Consider the following 20,901-nt stretch of genomic DNA (forward strand, 5'->3'; position numbering starts at 1 on the left):
CTTTCTCATTCAACTACTTTGAAGAATCTAAAATCTAAAACATATTCTGGTTTGTTGAGCATTTGTTTGTTTACCACATAATTCCATATGTGTTCCTTCATAGTTTGGATGTATTCTATATTAATCTACAATGTAGAATTATTTTTTTTTAAAAATAAAGAAAAACCATTGAATGAGAAGGTGTGTCCAAACTTTTGACTGGTACTGTATATATATATATATATATATATATATATATATATATATATATATATATATATATATATATATATAATATAAATATATAATATAAATAAAACATGTATAATAGTAAAACATATAAAATATAAATAAAACATGTATAATAGTAAAACATATAAAATAATAATAAATATATATATATATATATATATATACAGTACCAGTCAAAAGTTTGGACACACTTTCTCATTCAACTACTTTGAAGAATCTGAAAAATAAAACATATTCTGGTTTGTTGAGCATTTGTTTGTTTACCACATAATTCCATATGTGTTCCTTCATAGTTTGGATGTCTTCAATATTAATCTACAATGTAGAAAGAAATAAAAATAAAGAAAAACCATTGAATGAGAAGGTATGTCCAAACTTTTGACTGGTACTGTACTTAAATACACCTCTGCATGATAGTGTGTCTACTTTACAAAAAAAAAAAAAAAAAAAAAATATAATAGTTACTGTGTCTTTAAGAGACAGCATAAACATTCCCATTACTTCCGGGTCATCCAATATTGTCCTGTTTCGCACACGGGAAGCTGTAGAAGTCTGCAAGTGCACATGTAATATGTTATGTTTAAATCAATTCAAGTGCAATCTTTTATGTGCAAACGTACTGAGGTGCATAATTAGTTTTTTTAGTTTGCTGATTGCACATATTCTCTAACCACCACCACCACCACCCCTGTTTCCCCCCCACAGAATGGCTTCATTCGGCTGGAAGAGGAAAGCTGGTGAGAAGGTTTTGAAGGCAGTGGTGCAGCAGTTCGAGGCCGAGGCGGAGAAGACGGAGGCTGCTGCTGGACCGAGTCAGGAGGACCAGGTGGACTGGCTGCTCGCCATCAAACGGCGGAGAGAGATCCTGCTGGAGGACTGTGCAGCCAAGAGCCAGAGGCTGAAGGATGATGGGGCAGTGCTGGCTGAGCATGGCAGGTGAGGGGGGGGGGGATGATGCGATGCTCAGAGCTGGAGGATGTCTGTGCATGCACTGTGCACATCCAGAGTCAGTGGCATGTTTGAAAATAACATGCAGAGAGAATGCATGATTCAGGATTTGGTCAGTCACCTGTTGCTCAAACAAGCTTTATGCATATTCTAGTATGTCCTTTTGAAAGATGGTTTCTGTACTCTGTGCCAATTGTATAGCAAGCAGGATTACAATTTGAATCTTAGTTTTTATTTTTTTATTTGAAACTGATGACTTCCTGTCTGTGTGCTGCTGGATTATCTAAGTGAACATCTGGATTTAATAGCAGGGGATAAATACACTTAAACCCACTGTGCATCCAGAGGAAGTTATTACCATCCGCTCCTCATCTTCTGGAGCAGGATCTGTTAAGAAAAGCATTTTCGATTTACCTTGAAAAAGGAGGGAGAAGAGAGAGAGAGAGAGAGAGAGAGAGAGAGAGAGAGAGAGAGAGATGAGGATTACAATACTTCCAGCTTCAACTATGTGATTTGGTTGATAATAAGAGAAACTTTCTGTATCTACAAAAGAGCTCAACTTTGCTTCAACTGGGGACCTGTCATACTAGAAACCGTCCAAGGGAGGGCACCATGGTACAGAGCACTGAGACCCATCGAACGCAGCTAAAAGCTTTCTGCTGACCAGCTCCTTAAATTAAAAACATTCATTAAATAGTGTAATTCAATCTCAACTACAGGTTTTCCCAGTTTTCTTAATAATTGCTTTTTTGTGTAAGCACTAGGTCTGTTCTGGTGTCTGCAAGTTTATGTTCTTCTATAGATTTGGATTTAAAAAGCCAAAGAGCTGTATTCCTCTCAGGACAAGATTGTAAATGAATATAAGAACAATTTATATTTCGGCCATGAAAGAAGCTAGATTTCAGGCCTGTTGACCTATATTTGATAGTGGAGGGAAAAGGGCAAAAACATTGAGCAATTTAAGGAAAGCTTTCAAACAGAAAGTGATTTATTTTTAAATTGCTCCTACAATCTACTCTAACACCCCCTAAAGTGTGCTCTTGTGGAAAGAAAAATGCTATGCTGAAGAATGCTAATGATTACTTCAAAGTGATATTTCCCCGCTCTATGGATTTCCAAAATATTTCCAGCACTGCGTTTATTGTGTGACTCAAAACACACAAAAAAACGTAGCTGCCTTTTGTATGAAGTGTTTTTTTATAGACACTGCTAGACAAAAAAAAAAGTCATTTGAGGAGCTGTAATCTGATATTTCTTCCATGATAATTGACCTTTTTAGCCATATAACAATCACTTTGTGAAACCCCCTTTGGACCGGGAGATGTAATGTTGTTGCCCTTAGTGACTGCCTGTAATTGTATTTGTGAGGAGAAAGTGGATTTTGCAGGGGGAAATGATGTCTTGCTGCTCCATAATGGCTGTTCAGAGGTTTGAGATGCTGTCTGGTTGGGGATGTCAGCTAGGTTTTTTTTTTTTCTCTAACAACATTGACATCTGATGTAAGTCTGTCATTTCCTAGGTTTAGATGCCCCTGATGTAACTGAACAGCTCCTCTAGTACCTGTTTGTAATAGAAGTTTTATGCAACTTGTGGCTGTTTTCTACATTCCTAAGGTCAACAGATATTGTGTCGTATTGTTTCATTTAACGCCTGTCATTGTTGTTCATGCATAAACAGATTGGTTTACACTTTATTATATGTGAAAAGTACAGATGAAAGGAAAATAAGAAATACCCATTGTCTGACTGATAAAGGAGTTGTTTAACAAACGAAACAATCAAAAAGAACATTAAATTATGCATATTGCATAATCATTTGTAAATGGGGCTCAACGGGCGTTTACTTAAGACTGTTGTCATTTCAAATGGGTCGTACAAAAGATGATTAACCGTTCCCTCCTTCACTCAGAAATCAGCTTTAACCCACGCAAACTGAAAAAAAAAACGGCAATTGTGAAAAAATCCTAACATTTCGTAAACAACACTTAGCCCGTGTATTTGCAGAAGTATGCCTTGATTTATTTGTTCAAAAGCTTGTTTCAACAGATGCTTAGTAGGCGTTTGGGTTTTGTGAAGCAGCAGGTCACGTCATCAACCAAATGCTCCACATAGTTTGATGATTTTTCCGGTTTCCAGCTGCCATGCATTTGCAAGATGGAATCCGGCTCCCAGAGGCCATTTCAATTGACCAGCATCTTGCAAAGGTCTTTTTTGTTTGTTTATAGTTCTTGCGGTTTAGATTAGTCCACTGGTTTAGTAATATTATAGGCATGTGTTGGGCCTTTTTTCTTTATTTTGGACTACAGTGTGTAAAATGATCATAATGCCCCAACCCTCTACTCTTTTCAGAACAATCCCATGCTTCAATTATCTCATGTGTTTCATATGTTTCACTCTTCTATAAACTACATATGAGTGTGCAATTCCATCATTCCCATAATTGCAGGCTTTCCACTTATCGTACTTCTCTCTCTGCCCTTACTGTGACTTCTGTACAGAGAAGTAATGACTGTAGAGGAGTTGTATTTAGCTCTACGGCTTCATGGGGTGTATTAGCTTACTTGTTGCTTAATTTCCTCACATGATTTTGCAGCGTCTTTTGCCTCATACGTTTTCGAGATTTCCACACCGCTCCAGTTCCATTTCCTCACTCCCCGCTTACTGTTAAACAGCAGTGGTGTGTGTTTTCTCAGGCTTGATCCTGGTTCTGACTGTAAACCGAGTTTTATAACTAATCAGCGTTAAAGGTCTCATTGTGTGTTTTTTGATTGCTTTTTGATTTTTTTCAGGATATCCTTCTTCATAAAGCTATAAAAGACCGAGACGGGACTTATTCATAATCTTTCCAAGCCTTTGTCTTGGTTATCTATTGAAATGATTCTTGAGTAAATATTGACTTGAGGAGGTGAAGGATGTTGGAGTGAACATATTCATCAGAGCTCAACAATGATTGCCCGATTGCCCGGCTCAAGTTAAATGCCACATCGAGACAGTAAACCGCCGGGCCAGTGAATTCACCTTCTTTCCATCTCATCTCCGTTTTAAAGGTGCACATGGGCAGTGCAAATCCAGCATTTGCGAGAAAATGGCGGCGGGTAAAGACAGCGTTTGTGAGCTGAAGCACAAGCTAACATTTTATTTTATCCTTGAAACAGGACTTTAGCTTGGAAGAGTCGGAGGATGTGGGTGAAACTTGAACCACGTTTTGCAGAGTTTGCCTGGTCGCTTTTCAAAAGCACGTCAAGTTTTCTCAACAACATGACCTTGTTCTCATTAATTTATCCCTTTCATCTTTGTGTTGCCGGGAAAACCACAAATAAATCAAACCATTTCTACTGGGGAAAGTACAAGTTGACTTCGGGGAAATGGTTTTCTCACCCACATGCCAGACCGGGCAAGTGAAAATAAGCAATGACATTGAACCTGGATTCATGTGCCCATTAAAAAAAAAAAAAAAAAAAAAAAAAAAAAATTAACCGTCTAAAATTATATGCAAAACAGATCAGTAGCCCAGTGGTGGCAGCTGCTCCGTGAGGCTGCAGTTGTTTCTGTGTAAATGTATGCAAATGTGTCTGTGGAGCCAATATCAAGGTCCTGTTGTCTCACACGAGAAACTGACTGCCTGACGGGCTTCCCTGTGTGTGTGTGTGTGTGTGTGTGTGTGTGTGTGTGTGTGTGTGTGTGTGTGTGTGTGTGTGTGTGTGTGTGTGTGTGTGTGTGTGTGTGTGTGTGTGTGTGTGTGTGTGTGTGTGTGTGTGTGTGTGTGTGTGTGTGTGTGTGTTTACACTTAGCCTGCTGTAGCCCTTTTACACTCTGCTGACAGGAAGACAGGAAGACAAGTGTTGTGGCGTACGCTTGCAGCTGAACAGCGTTAAGAAGTCCATGCAGCATATTGTCCTGTTTCACTCTGCAAGTCAAAAGAACAAAGCATGGATTTCATTTCGACCTTTTTATTTGAGTGAAAATAAGGAAAAACTAAAATGCACAAAAAACTGAAATATGACTCAGCCATGCTTCATAAAAAGTTATTTATCTCAGCTTTTGAGATGTCATATGCATGATTGGAAAGACAGGGTCAGGGCAGTATTGACTTCTCTATTATATGCAATTACACGGGAAAAGGAAGTCATGATATCCACCAAACAAACGTCTGGCAGTGCGTCAGGTGACCTTACTTATATCAAATCTCAGGGCGGAGGCAATAAAACTGAGCGTCCAATTTCATGGCTTTATGTGATTGTCTATTTGAGCCTGTCATGCTCCAGCGCTGCATTATCTAAACAGGCTGTGCGGCTGTGGCGTAGTGGAGAGTAAGGTAGTTCTCCAATCAGAGGGTCGGTGGTTCGATACCCGGCTTCGGCAGTCGATGTGTCCTTGGGCAAGACACTTAACCCCAAGTTGCTCCCGAAGGCTTGCCATCGGTGTGGACTGGATGTTGCATGAATGTTAGTTAGAGTCTGATGGTGGCACCTTGCATGGTAGCCTGTCATCAGTGTGTGAATGGGTGAATGATATGTAATATACTACTGATTGTAAGTCGCTTTGGATAAAAGCGTCTGCTAAATGACTGTAATGTAATATGTAATGTAATGTAAACATGCTAACACAAAGCCCTGTTCAACTCAATGTAGTGCAAATTACCTGTGTGGGGCATTGATAGCTGTGGTAACTTTAGATCATAGCCAACAAACATGCCCTATTAATAATTCAGATGCATATCTATTTTGTCGTGTGTCACACTGTGGTTTACAGTGCACGCGTAGCAACCAGGTTATGGTTTGTGATGCAATGTACCAACACGTTCTCGTGCGATCAATCCCCCGGTTCGGTGCCCTGTGTTTAAACCACAGTGTGTGTTTCCTCTAGGCACTGGGAGGCCATTAAGAAGTTGGACGAGGCCATCCAGCTGACTCCAGACAACGCACTACTGTATGAGATGAAGTCTCAGGTATGTTATAAATCTATATCTTTTTTTACATCATGTCTTAAAAGAGTAAACCATGAATTTAGCATCGTATCCTATAACATGGTCGTTGGACAGTTTGAAAGAAAAAGAAGTAAAATCGCAGCAGAACCAGAAATATATATACTTTTACTCCACGCTGTCTTCTTCTTCTTCGTCAAAACATGACGTCAGCATCAGCCATAATGCAACTAAACAGCGGACAGTTGTGTTGGAGATTATGAGGAAATGTGAGCCTATGCTTTAAGCAGCCGGACTTTATCTATAGTGGTTAGAATTTCCTTTGACCACATGGCAGATCTGCTGTTTCCTGGTCGTGCATGCGTGTCTAAAATGTGATGCAGCCCAACAGCTGCCCTCAGGGTTGGTGGGTGTAGTTTTGCATCTGGGCAGGATGATGTAAATGATCTCACAATGTTTTTTGTTCAGGATATACCTAAGAAATCATAGCCAACCTGCAGTAAATATGTCTCTTACACCAGCTTTCAAGAAAACTGAACAAATCCTCTGTCCATCTCCTTTGGTTTGGGAATGCTACTGAGTGACGACCTGTGTGTGTGTGTGTGTGTGTGTGTGTGTGTGTGTGTGTGTGTGTGTGTGTGTGTGTGTGTGTGTGTGTGTGTGTGTGTGTGTGTGTGTGTGTGTGTGTGTGTGTGTGTGTGTGTGTGTGTGTGTGAGAGTGATTATTACTCAGCCATCATGGCCACATAGACCCTCTTTTTGGCTGCAGCTTTGGTATGCGTTTAAACTTGATTAATGGTATCAGCACGGTGCTGACAGGACTAAAAGTCTGCAGCATGTCTCCAACAGCTCTTTAGCTCCACTTCCTTGTTCCTTTCTGTCGTTCCTTTCTGTCGTTCCTTTCGCTTCCTCTTCCTCTCACTCTTCTTTGGCCTTTGTTCCTCAGCTGCTTTTCCTTTTCTTCAAACAAAGGCATCTTTGGAGGGGAAAAAAAAATGGCTCCCATATATTTGGGAGAAGTGGATAAGCCAGAGGAGGCGGACAGACAAACTCAATTCTTTCTTATCCGTTTACTACAACAAACGCAATTAAATACTTCCTCATAGCCCTAACCGTTGTTTTCCTAATATGATATTATCCATTATAGGTTATTTGAGAAGGAAATCATTAGAGGACCAGGACTTGAAAACCACCGCAAATGGGCTTCTTCTATTTATCTACTCTATGCTATGACTCACTTGAAACATGACATATGCACAAACCTTTTTTTTTGCTGAGATTCAGCTCCAATGTGTTTGAATACACATTTAAAGCACATCTAACACATTATTGTCTATTATCAGGCTAAAAATAGGCTTTTCCAATTAACAATTATTGCTATGTTCCATTGTGTTATGTTTGTTTTACACAGATTGTTATGCAAATGGCGCATAATTGGTTTAAAGCTTTTTGACAGCTTGAATTGTACATGACAACAAAGCACAATTAAAATATCCCAATGTGACTGCAAGCATTTATCAACTTAGTGTCTGAATAAAGATGATTCTAAACACTCTGATGGGCCTGACAAGGTCAAGGGGGTTAATGAGCTCAGTGCAACACTGTTAAATGGAAGCATAGTGAATTACAGAAACTCATCTTGTGACCATAGCAGTGCTATTGTTCTGTTCAGTTAAGTATGTTCTGATGGTGAATGAGTCACATCGCTAGGGCTTGTTTGGTCTTTATAATGTAAAAAAGAAAAACCAAACCAAAAGATAATCATTTTTTGCAATTATATAAAAACCAGAAAAACTTTATACGCTCTGGAAGCAGTAAACTATTGGCATTTTTGCATAAAACTGACAATATATGTGTAATAAATAATAGATATCAAAATCTGTGCAATCTCTGCTATCCAAAAATTATTCTATCTGTATATAATATTTTAGTTATTGTGGATTTTTAACTTTTTTTAATTTAATATTATTTACTGTTATTTGCTTATTTATAGTATTTTTTTTATCTTGATTTTTACTATGTCTCTTGTTTGCACGATACTCTATGCTGCTGTAATCCTGCAAATTTCCCCGCTGCGGGACTAATAAAGGCTTATCTTATCTTATCTTATCTTATCTTATCTTATCTTATCTTATCTTATCTTATCTTATCAACCATGTGTTTGATATTGGGAATTACACCTTATTTGTCCTTTTGTGGAGGTAGCTCCTAAATAGTCTTTAATTAATCATTGGTGGTTTCTCCACAGATACTGACCATTTTACAGGAAGTCTTTCCCGCGGTGAAGGCAGCGGAGATGGCGGTGAAGTTCCGCCCCCTTTGGTGGGAGGGCTGGCAGACTCTGGGCCGTGCCCAGCTCAACCTGGGAGAGGTGGACCTGGTGAGTTTGTCTGGCAAACACACTCCAAACCAAAACAAATGAGCGGCGTGCTCGCAAAAGCTGTTGAATTGCAATCTAATTCTGGGCTGTCAACAAATGGCGGAGGAATTTGTGATTCATAGCGGGAGGAGACACGAAAGGTGGAAACAACAGAACCAGAAAAGAAAATACTCTTAACATTGATAATTGCAGATGACCGTGTATTAGGGGTGGCTCAGTATCACTGCAGTGATTAAAACACATGCATTGTTTGGTTGTAGTGAAAAGAAAGGCGCCATTTTGCCAATGCAAACGCACCAAAATTCAAGCTGGCATTAACATCACTCAGTCGTGTTGCATAACCTTGATGGCCTCTTGCTCAGTCAGTCACTAATGATCTTCATTGGAAAGGCCCCATTTTTGTTTTGAATGTTTGACTTTCCAATAAACTCAACCTCTTTGTGTAGCCAATTCAAACCCCTCTACTGGCAACATGCCAAGGTCTCCCTGAGCAAGACACCCAACCCCAAGTTGCTCTCCACTCATTGCAGCCCACTGCTCCTCCGGGATGGGTTAAGTGCAGAGAAATAATTTCCCCATTGTGGGACTAATAAAGGCTTAATTATAATTATAAATCAGTTTTCGTCTTGGCCTTTGAAGGGCTTTCAAGATACGTCAGTTATTTCTGTTTACTACTTTCTGCAAACTCTCTTCTGAGATGTTCCCTCGTTCAAAGCACACCCACTCGCCCCGGGGCTTGGACGATTGCTCAAATTGCCAGCAGAACACGCCAGGACCTGTGGGGCGTATGGAACCCGCGGATCTCAGTTACACAGTCTGCCCATTCAGAGCCAAGCAAACAAGGCTGCACTCCCAAAACCCTTCAGCTAATGGCACCGCATGTCAGATGAGACGTCGAGAGACCTGTCTTACAGCACCAACAAACAACAATGGGAAGTGTTGAAAGTTACCTGCGCTAAAACTAAACCAAATATAGACACACCTCGTTGTATAATGAAGTTTTTGGAAAGGAACGGAGGGAGAAAATTAGCTCATCTATTTTTAGTTAGGCCTGTTCAGTCAGGTTTTAGAGCTTTGTGTGCATCAACATGTTCGAGTAGTGCCTGTTTGTGCAAATGTCAGGGCAGCGATTCCCCACGAGTCTGTTCTTTTCCTTCCCTTCTTTAATTTCCACTTCTGGAATGTACCCAAATAAAACATATAGCTTCTGATATTTATTTTCTCACTTCTTTCTAATGTTTTTTAAAAACATTGCAAACTGACACTGTCAGCATAAAGGCCCCATCCCCATTCATCTCCTCATTATTAGGATGAAGCCGGTTAATCTGCCTACTGTGGCATTTTGTCTGTTGAAGGATTACTTTTGAAACGAGGTCATGATGAGACTTTAGTCGGTTCAAGATGAAACTTGATATGTTGTTTTGGGAACAGACAGTGTTATTAGTCTAAAATATATCACAGTTAACCTGTCAAACACTTTTTTCAAGGGGACTTGACAGTGCAGGTTATTTATGATACAAGCGGGAAACATTTTTACTTAATGTTTTAAGCAATTTTGGCTTTATGTGAGATTCCCATTAAGGGCTTTCACATAGAAACTAATCAAGTATTAGTTTCATACAGGTACATTTTTAGTTTCGTTAGAAAATAATTTATTGTAGATGATATTGTTGCTTGTTTAGGGCCAGGAAAAGCCAGTTGGGAAGTTTATTTGTTTGTTGTCTTGGTTATTAAATTCTTGGCGTCTGATGCATCAATGACACTTCCTCGGCCTGACTTGTATCACAGGTTGGCCACGAGGCTCATGTTCCAGGACTGACTTATGGACTGGTTTTAATTGGATATTCACAAGAGGTGTGGCTCACTGGAAACAGGTGCAACGGAAAAACTGAGCTCATCATAATAGGTGTTTAAAACTTTTCATCTGTACATGGTGCTTGTAGGACAACTCATGCCACTTCCATAAGAGATGTCCTGAGCTGATCCTACGGGCAGAACCTTTCTTTAATGTAGTCAATGGTGTTCAGTCATCCTCAGGCTTCTAATTGCTCGCCTTTACTACATTTAGACACAAATCTGTCATTGAATCTCTCTTTCTCATTAGCAAACAGCAGTTTTTAGTCACAAAACATTCACAAAACAAACTAGATGACTATGTGGTGATGGGATCACTCCAGCCACTACGCCAGACCTTGTTGTATCGTGTTAAACAAATCTGTCCACAAACAGACAGACAGACAGACATAAACACCTGGCAGTCCACAGTACTACTTCTGTGGCAGTTCCCGCTACAGTAGGGCTCTCCAGAACCATAGTTTGCCTTGATGACTCACAAACGCACTCACAAGGTGAAAACAATACCAGTGTTGCGGCCAGTACTGTCAAACATTGCCAGCAGCAAGTAATGTCGGCTGTCAATAATTAATGTTAATTCAGTGTTTATCTTGATGGCAGGCCAAAAACTTGTCTGTTGTACTTGAGTGTTTTGTACTGTAGGTTTAACAACTCCAACAGAGTGATGTGTTTTCTCTGGTAAAATCTGATCTGATCTCGTCAGGTCAGTTTCAGGAGTTGCATTCTCCCCGTTAACCTTTTCTTCATATTTAGTATAAAAACTGACTCAAAATGACCTCATTAATCTCTAACTGAGCTTCAGAAGATTATACAGCATTTTTTTTTTTCAAGTCTGAGCAGCACTGCTCCTTGAAATTAGCTAAACTTGTGTTGTTGGCTGGGTGTTTCATTACTGTCATGCTAATTAATGCAATAGTAGGACTTAACTAATTTGGAATCTAATCTTCTTAACAGATTTCAGACCTCTGTCAGATTGGATTTATGAGCTCATCAGTAACATCAGATAGCGTGTATAGATGGATTTATTCCACCATTTCACAGGCGGTAAATTGTCACAGCTAAAGCTTGACATTATGTCCCACGAACGACAGCGGCCGTTTTTATTTCTGTTCAGTGGGACAATCATTTTCACGCCGATCGATCTACAACTGCACAGTCAGCTGAGAGCTATTGACGTCTTCTTAATGAAACCATAAATTGGCCCTCAACACAACACAAAGAATGTTAGAGTCTTGCTGGTTGACGTGCCAACGATGTACCAAAACCTGCTCATTCAGCTGCACGATGCCAGTGTCAGACCATTCATCTGTGAGAATAGCAGTGAACCCGCGAAAAAGGCCCTAATGGATTTGGGCCAAAACAATCAGTTTGTTGGAGACGATAAACACAACTTCACCCATCTTTCATGACCACCCGTAAAAGCTTGTGTTTGAACTCTAAGCTCATGCGGTACTTGTCCCCTGTAGGCGGTGAGGTCCTTCCAGGTTGCGATCCACCTGTGCCCATCCGAGCGCACCCTGTGGCAGGAAGACCTGGAGTGGGCCTGGAGGTTACAGAAGCAGCATTTGGCGACCAAGGAGAAGACTCGGCAAGAGGAGGAGGCCAAAGAACAGATCCTGAATGCCCCTGAGCTTCAGCAGGACTACGACTTTGAGTCCGATGAAGTGCTCGCCGCCTGCGTGGCGGTCGCAGAGAGACAGACGCGCTACGAGGAGCTGAAGAGGACCGCCGTGGTCATAGACGCTGAGGGGAATATAAAAAATGTACTCGCTGGGGAGGAAGGATCAGAGGATGCAGTGACGCCATCACAAGAACAGTTTGTCAAAGTAAGAGGACTTTGAAGTGGTTTCAGGATGAGTTGATTGTCCTCTTTACATTTTTTTCCAGACTGAATGGTGTGATTTCTGAACCCACAGTGAGTGAGTGTGTGTGTGAACTTATAGCAAGAGGAAACCTTTACCGAAGCAAACATGAGAACTGACTAATTCTGGTGAAGGTTTAAATCGATGGAATAAAAAGACAGTTGAGTTGTTTTACATTTTCCATCCCTTTAATGTTAATTGTGTAAAACGTGAATGTAAAGTTTTTACATGTTTTGAAACTCTAACTTTAGCATCTCCTAGTTCTGTGTTTCACCTGATGGCACAATAACATTTTTAGCTAGTAGCTAATGTACTCATTAACATTAGAAAACTAGACTTCCACTTGATAGAGTCCATAGGTTTGAGTTAAAATAAAAACTGGATTTCAAACAGTGCACTTTTCATTTGGGATTATGCATAAAATTACAATAAAAAAAAAAGGAAAACATAAGCTCGAAACACACATTATACTATAGACTAAGCAGTGAAACATGTTGATGAGGAAACACAATCAAAGATTTGTGTTAATGCCGTTTGCTTCTATAGCTCATACCATTGATTTATCTTTCAGAATGTATTATCCCCCATGATTAAATCACATGACTGTGATGATTAAACAGAATCAAATAGTTCCCAGTCTTAACTAGAAAATCCAGATCATGGACTCATCCACCCTGATTAGATGAATGTTAATGACCTGTGAGGTTTCAATGTGTGTGTTTTGTGAAACTTGTTTTTCCTGATAAAGAGCGTGCATGCTCAGCAAATTGTCAATGAGTGAATAAACATGAATCAAAATATGTATTAGTTCCCTGTTTGTTCCCTGTTTGTTTTCTTTGGGGACATTTTGAGTCCACTGGATATCTTCTACTTTTATGGTTTCTGGGTTATGAGTTGCAAGATTTTGACCAACTTGTTCCAAAGTTGAACCAAATGTTACAATTATAATGATTAGTGTGTGAGAAAGTAACCAGTCTATGGTTGCGCTTGAATAGTTTTTTATCTAAGTGGCTGCCGTGATAAGAGCGGGTAGAATTCTCTAAATGCTAAGGAAAGGTGCTTTTCTTACCTTCTTTGGTATAGGGCATGTTGGACCACCATCGAGCAGCAATATTTAAAGTGAATCACCATTCAGCCGTTTATAACATCTGCCGTTGCTGTTTATTATTACACTGGATAAATTAAGAACATTCTCCTTGGGACGTACGATTCTGTTTTGGACAGGAATCATTACTTTTTGTACAGCATTGAGTTTGTCACTGCACTCATTAAAAATAAAAAAAACCATCTGTAGCCTGATATATGTTCAATCAGATTCTCTGAGCACTGCGGTTATCTTTTCCTAAGTCTTATGAAGGTTTTCCATCGAGGTCAAGGAAAAGCGGTCAAAGAAATACATTGGACGGAAAGTTTTTGACTTTTCGACCGTAATGTTCAAGTCTTTAGCCATGCTAGCAGCTATGTGAATGTAAACAGCAGTAGCACCAGGGTTTCTGTGCACTTTTTTTTTTTTTTTTTATAAAGGACAACATGCATTTACGTGGAAAAGAAGATAAAAGTCACTCTTCTCAAGCAGTTCAGGTCCTTCTCAGCTTTGTAGGGCAGGATAAATATAGAAATAATTGAGTTTCTATAAAAAGGGCACTGGAAGCCGAGAGATAGTACAGGCTCTGTGGGATAAAAAAAATTGGATCTGACCGTACACTATGTATGTTTCTATGGTAAGTCGGCAACACAGGCAGGTCATGTAAACATACATCAATGCATAGGGTTTCTGCTAAGTTATGATTCTGAACTGTCAGTTAATATCAGGACAACATCCTTTTTTTTTTTTTTTAAAACCTAACAATATTAGACTACTGCCAAAAGTCTTAAGCTAACTGGAAGCCACTGGCAATCCTGCTGTCCACTAATTACAATACAAAGTGTTTCATTTTTTAACAAGACAAAGAGAACACATTTCTACAAATCGATCTAAATGAAATACAAATATAAAACAAAGAGAAAATGATTAAATATGTAGACACACCCTTACCTGTGACACACCTAAATCATAGCTGGTGCAGATGTTGTTATAAGAAGTTGCATAATATGATAGATGGAGATCACCGGTGTACAATCAGGGTGTGCCAAGTGAGTTTAGTTTAAATACACATGTATCTGGATAGTCCCACTGCTGCTGAGGCAGGTTTGAACACTATGCATTATGAAAACAAACACTCCAAACCAATGGAAGGAATGATGGAAATCACTTTAACTGATTGTTGTTAATTGTTTGACTGTTTTGGCTCAACCGAACCTCTGTACAGCTTCTGTTATGGCATGAGAACATAATTTAAGTACCTAATGTAAGCAGCTAACATACTCATTGGAGTTGTTGGAAGTTAACACTGAGTGAATCATTCAGACTTGGAATTGTGTTTGGTTCAGGCAATGTTGGTCTGTCAGTTAGTCCACAACTTTGAAATCAAATATCTATTTGATTTCCATGGAAGACACATTAGCAAGCTGATGTTATCATTTAGTTCCAAGCACCACTGTGTCTAATCTCACTTCAGAGGCTAACATGGAACCGCTCCATTATGGAAATATTGTAGATGTCTTGTAAATCACTTTATACACTTATATTTGATTCATTGGAAACTTTGGGACTTTGAATATATTTTACTTCGAAGTGTTGTGGGGTTGAACAATGTTTGAAATACAATAGAATTTAAAAATAGACAAATAGATTTTAGATACATTTGGTTTGCCTCATCTTATATCAGTGAGCATTAAACATCTACATAGAGCAGTGTCTTACAATTAAAATTCTACAAAAAAGGCCCACAGACCAGCACATAAACAGTAACGTTGAAAATTACAATTCCTATTAATTACTATTATCAACACTATTTGCTGTGTCTGCTAGTCTATGGTAATGCTAAACCATGAGCATATAGCCTTAGCATAATCCTAAATAGATCTGATCTCATTCTAAATCATCATGCACACCAACCCTAAAATGACCCCTAGCCAAAAATGTAATAGTACGAATACTGTTAATATTTCTATATCCATAATTTCCTGGAATTTACTTTTTGCTCGTAACTCCATTCCTGCAGTAAAAGGCCTCATCCTGAACACTCACTGCTTTTAAAGTAGCATTTTCTAATAGCCAATTGTTTGCACAGGCTCCTCATGGCAGGACTGCAAATGTCTTAAACAGCCTGTCACATAGTTTGTCACTGTGGTTGGCTGATGAGGTGGAGAATGACTTGCAAAAGTTTCCAAGAAGAATCTTTTTGTCTCATTTCGCCATCTGTTTAAATCCTATCAACTATTTTGCCAATCATTATTCCTCCTGGAAGACTTAAACAGATTGCTCTGTTTGCGGTCACAGCTCTCTTTAACGGGATATTGTTCTCGGGGGGAGATTTAACTTTTCTCGGAAGGTTCTAGACATCTGCCACATTGGACCTGAACGTTTTCTGGGGGTGAAGAATCCATCTGTCAGCGGGTGAGCGGTGCCGTGCCATCTGATCTGGATAATGGTTAGAAATGTCTTTAGCCATCAGCGCTGTTCTCTCAGCTGCTTAATGACACTGACGGAGATATGCTAGCAAAATAAAATGTTATCGTAGAGCATTTATTTGAAGACGTTCTTGACCTTCAGTTAGATTCTTTTGTTGTATTCATTTTATAGTAAATACTATATAAAAGGTTTTCATAAAAAATAAAAAAAACTTGGCAGCTTTCTTTGCACATTGCTCTCCAGCATTTTCATATTGATAATACGACTGGCAGTCCTTCTATTGAGGACTGATCAATATTTCATTTCAGCAAAGATTCATAAAGGCGGCTCATGTTAAGACCTCATTCAGGTTAAATAGATTTTGTGTCTGTACAGATAGGGATGCAACTCATAATTCTTTTGATTTTTGTTTAAAATGCGGATTATATTTTTTACGAATGAATTAATCATTTGAGCTATAAAATTAAATGAGCACATTATTTTGAAAAACAGTCAAACCCCCCTCCAAATAAATTATATTTCCAGTTATAAAAATAATCAAAACCTCATATTAAAGAGGTTGAAACCAATTATTTTTTGTATAAGAGGATTTATCAATTACTATTATTGTTATTATTATTATTTACTACTATTATTAATAATAGCAGATTCCTTTTCCGTCCGTAGCCTTCCCTTATCAACGGACACTTTAGCTGTAAATATTTGTCCCATAAGTCCCCTCTCCTACTTTACATCACACTGTACATTTCATCATGAATATTTAAGAAATGTCATATCAACATACTTCACTCTCATCCTAAACCATACCAAAAAAAAAAGGGACACACATGCATATGAATATTGACCAACTTTTATTTTCTATTTATGACTTTGCTACAACATTAGTCTTTTCACAAGATATATAACATTTTGTGGTGAACTCGACACTGGCTGTTGCTACAACAACTTTAGCATTGAAATATGAACACGGTATTTATATCAATCTTCATAGAAATCTACTTAGGAAATCCATGGTGAGATAAGGCAAAACCTTTAAACTCAGACAGGAAATGTGATAATGTGTTTTTCCTTTCTCTTCTTAATTCCCCTATAAAGTCTGATTAGATGAGAGGAATTGCACATTACGTTGAAGTGAAATGAGATGAAGTTGGTTTAATCTTTACAAAGTAATGGGCTGGAAATAGTAAATGAATGATTTTATATGAACACATTATGTCAGAAGGCCTCTTAACATCCTCCAGTGTCTGTATAGTGGAAAAGCCATAGCTGCCTTTTGTTATGAAATGCAGGGGATGATATTATTCTAGCTGTGATGTCATAGCTCCTTTGACAACCAGTTGGACCAAATAGTTTTCAAATGTTCCTGCGCACCACAAACCCCCCAAAAAAAACCAACATATTTATCTTGTACCGATTCAAAATGGCTCCAAACTATCTGGACCTTCTCACAGAGAAGACGTAAAACAATACAATTGAAACAATACAATTTCATACTTACAATAAATTAAAATCATGTAACACTTTTCACATTTTAATATTAATTCGTTATAGTCGTCTCGCAGGTTGTGAAAACAGCCCAGCAGTGGTTTTAAAAAAAAAAGTGCAACAAAAGAGCTCCTCCACAACATCATGTTGTTCTCCATGGTTTAGTTGATATAACTGTTTTCAACTCATTCTACTAAAGTGTATTTAGCGATATGGTGTTTGTGGAAAGTTAAGACTGAGGAGTAATACATTGATAATGGGTATTTAGTTCAATAATACATTTGTCTAATAGCATGCTGCAAGATATCTACAGATTGATGGATGACTACTCAGTCTTCAGATTCCTTTCCTTTATTATAATGTCTTTGTTAATGCCTATCTGAGGTCCCAAAACCTTTCTTTTACAGTGACGGATGCTCTTTGAGATCACGTTCACTGTTATATGCTTTTCTCCTGTAAGTTTGTAGTCTCATCCGTGAAGGTCACATGTAGAGCCGGGTCCTTGCGACACATCGGAAGCTCTCTCAGTGGCTCGCCTGCCGCTCTGTCCACTAAATCGCTGTGTGAAAGCCCCCTTTGAGGCCCCTCCACTTCCTGGGGGCCCTGTAACGTCTGTGGCCCCGGTAGGCTGGAACCGCTTTGTGTCCTTGTTTGAGATGTCACAGTGGTTCCCTCAGACGGGTACAAGAAGGTATGCGAGGTGCTCACAATTTCCTTCAGCTCTCGTGACACCAGCGAGGGAGAGTCTCGTGAGACGATGGAGGATGAGAGGCGGCCGTCGGCGCAACGGAAATGCCCGCCGTTCCTCCGTCCCCGCCCGCCCATTTTGCAGAACAGACACTTTATTTTCTCCATCAGCTTGAGGACCACTGTCTTTCTGAGCAGGATGTAGATCCAAGGGTCCAAGATGGGGTTCACAGAGGCCATGCGGATGGCCAGCAGGTCTTTGTTCAACCCGAAAAGCACTTCTGTCTGGTTTGTGAACAGCTGGTTCACAAAGATCCTCAGCTGGCAAACAAAGAAGAGAAAAAAAGTAGATGAGTTGAGGAACTTATTGTTCGGTTGTCACATAAAGGAGCACGGAACAACATTCCAAGTGCAGAATCAACTGTGTTTCTTACAAGCCCAAACTTGTCTGCCCTTCATTTAGAAGAGTAACATTATTGTTTATTTAACATAGTCCTACAAGGTTGGCATGGAACGGTAAAATCTAAATAGACACTTGGCTGAATATCACTTCTGTGTAACCACAGCAGTGTAGAGACGGCAAGAGGCCAATAAAAACAGTTCTCATCATCATTCATTATACGATGACTTTGGCCACTGAGCTTCCCTCGGGTCTGATCAACAATCATTGTTTCACAAAACGAGAGTCCAGAAGCATTGATGTTTGACATTTCATCCTATAAGGATAGGTTTGCCTTTTCCAACTCTAAAACAATGCCCTGCTCATTTGAGAGTATTTTTCTCGCTGTAATCATTCCTCCTGTTCATACTGGGCCTTTAAAATATCCCTTTCTAAGATGCTTCCACTGGAAGTGCAAATATAAAGATCAGGGTTCATCTTAAGTTCATGTGAGGGACTTTTCTTCTAAAAAAGACAGTAGCACTGGAGGATTCTCACCTGATTTATTTAACTCAGAATGAGGACTATGGGTTTCTGTCCCCGGTAGTGTCCACAGAGAGCACAAACTGTCAATTTGGGAAACTACCTTTTCTTTTAACACTGACTTTGACCCCAAAGATGCGGGAATGCTTGTCATTCTGCACTGCACGAGCAAACACCTGCAGAGATCTCACGCTATCCTCTGCTTTCGCTCTGACTGAACATTGAAGTCTGTTGATGAGAGCTAAAAAAAAAAATGAGCCAACTCACAAAGAGTGATAGGCTACAACATGTGAGAGTTGACACTAATCTTTTATAAACCGCACATATGTTAAAATGAAATCTTTGTGAATGCAAACAGCAAACCGAGGGAGTGGGAACGAATTCACTTGCGCCTCAGATCAATGCGTCATCCAACCACAAAGATCTAAAACGAGAACATAAAGTTCTGATAGGAAAGTGTAACCAACCATCGCCTGACTCTTGGTGTTTGACACAATCTTTATTTGCATTTGGATTCATTTCCATTCCATTACTTTCTGGCAAATATACGACTGCGTTTCCCTTTTTTTTTTTTTTTGTGACATTCTTACGCGTAAAAAAAAAACCTATTCTGGGATGCAAAACGTGTCTGGTTCAATTTGCACAGATACTCACCACTAACGGTATGGAGCAGATGAGAACCACAGCGGAGGTAGCTATGAGCAGGATCACCATCTGGATCTCTGCTCCGGCTAGTCGTCCGAAACTCCGTCTGCGCCTGATATCCGCGATGCGCCTCTGGTCCGTGCCCAAGGACGTGCGCCGGATGAACCGCTTGTGCATCAGGATCAGAGCCCCGCACACCATCACGTTGCATATGACAGTGGCCAGCACGATGACCGAGTTCACACCCGCGTACATCAAGTTAAAAGTCGCTACTGATGTCTGGTTGTTCTGCCAGTCGATGAAACACCAGGTCCCCGACATCTGGCGCTTCACCTGCCCAAACCCCAAACTGGGCAGCGCGCAAAACACGATGTTGGAAATGTAAATGCCCAAAAGAGTGAGCGCTGCGAGTTTCTGGTTGACGTACTCGTTGTAGAAATACGCATGGTTTATTGCCAAGTATCTCTCCACTGACATTGCAAACACAATGCTGAGCTGGACCAAGAAGAAGAAGAGCAGGATGAAGCCGGAGTACTGGCACAGCGGCTCCCCTCCCGGCCAGGCGCCCTTCATGTAGGTGGCGATGGTGACGGGACTGGCCAGCAGCGTGCCCAGGAGGTCAGTCACTGCCAGGCCGCACACCAGTGTGTAGAAAGTTGTCTCCTTTTGTTCCTTTCGTGATATCCGCAGAACCACTATAGCGATGACATTCCCCACCACCCCGAAAATGAACATGATCACCGGGATGGTGGGCGGTCGAAATGCCCCCTGTGCTGCCGTGGAGTTCATACTTGCCGGGACTTCTTCTATCATTGTCTCACACTGAGAAACGGTTCCCCTCTAACTTCCGAAGTAGTGGCATTTTCCACGAAGGCGCATTCTCCAAGATCTCCAACAAGAAGCAAATCCATTGTTTCCTCATGTTCCTTTTATACGCACAGCATGAAAAGTCCACAATCCGTGATGGAAATATACGAAGATGAGGATGTTTTGGGTTTTTTTTTGGTGACAGCGAGCTGCTCTTCGTGCTGTTGTCACTCTGAAAACTGACAGGGAAGTTACCTCCTGGGCCACTGAAGGCAGCTCCTCCTCTGCGCTTCATCCAACCAGTGAGGTGTTGGAGAAAGAGCGCACCACATGCACCACCACATGCACCACCACATGCAGAGGGAGAACGGTTGTGTTCAGCGATACACTGTTCTGGTTTCACTTCTTCTTCATTACCTCTGAATTCAACGCCTCTCGCGTCATCTGTCAGCAGATCCGACACGATCAACGCAATTATTACGCATGAATAATGTATGAGAGAAAATCAAATCAAAACGCCCGGGTCAGAGGTGGGAAATAAGATAAAAGATCATTTAAGTACTGAAATTAGTACTGAAAAAGCACTGAAAGGTGTGTATTTGCATTTGATGATGCATTATGTAACATGTTGTACTTTTTACTC

At 40.0% G+C, this 20,901-nt stretch overlaps 2 protein-coding genes across 2 annotated transcripts; one reads left to right on the forward strand and one right to left on the reverse strand.

Annotated features, from left to right (window-relative positions):
• The first annotated feature begins 740 nt into the window (after positions 1-740).
• On the forward strand, positions 741-13,405 carry ttc33 (tetratricopeptide repeat domain 33). The gene is made up of 5 exons (XM_054612917.1): positions 741-797; positions 937-1,167; positions 6,045-6,126; positions 8,351-8,482; positions 11,803-13,405. The coding sequence occupies exons 2-5, from the start codon at positions 938-940 to the stop codon at positions 12,175-12,177; spliced, it is 819 nt and encodes a 272-aa protein (XP_054468892.1). The 5' UTR covers positions 741-797; position 937; the 3' UTR covers positions 12,178-13,405.
• A 3,151-nt stretch (positions 13,406-16,556) lies between these two features.
• ptger4b (prostaglandin E receptor 4 (subtype EP4) b) lies at positions 16,557-20,483 on the reverse strand. Its single transcript, XM_054612063.1, has 2 exons — positions 19,461-20,483; positions 16,557-18,205 (listed from the first exon to the last, which is right to left on the reverse strand). Exons 1-2 carry the CDS (start codon positions 20,262-20,264, stop codon positions 17,636-17,638), a joined length of 1,374 nt encoding a protein of 457 aa, XP_054468038.1. The 5' UTR covers positions 20,265-20,483; the 3' UTR covers positions 16,557-17,635.
• Positions 20,484-20,901: the final 418 nt, after the last annotated feature.

Source organism: Anoplopoma fimbria, chromosome 14 (genome assembly GCF_027596085.1).
Source record: "Anoplopoma fimbria isolate UVic2021 breed Golden Eagle Sablefish chromosome 14, Afim_UVic_2022, whole genome shotgun sequence".
NCBI lineage: Eukaryota > Metazoa > Chordata > Actinopteri > Perciformes > Anoplopomatidae > Anoplopoma > Anoplopoma fimbria.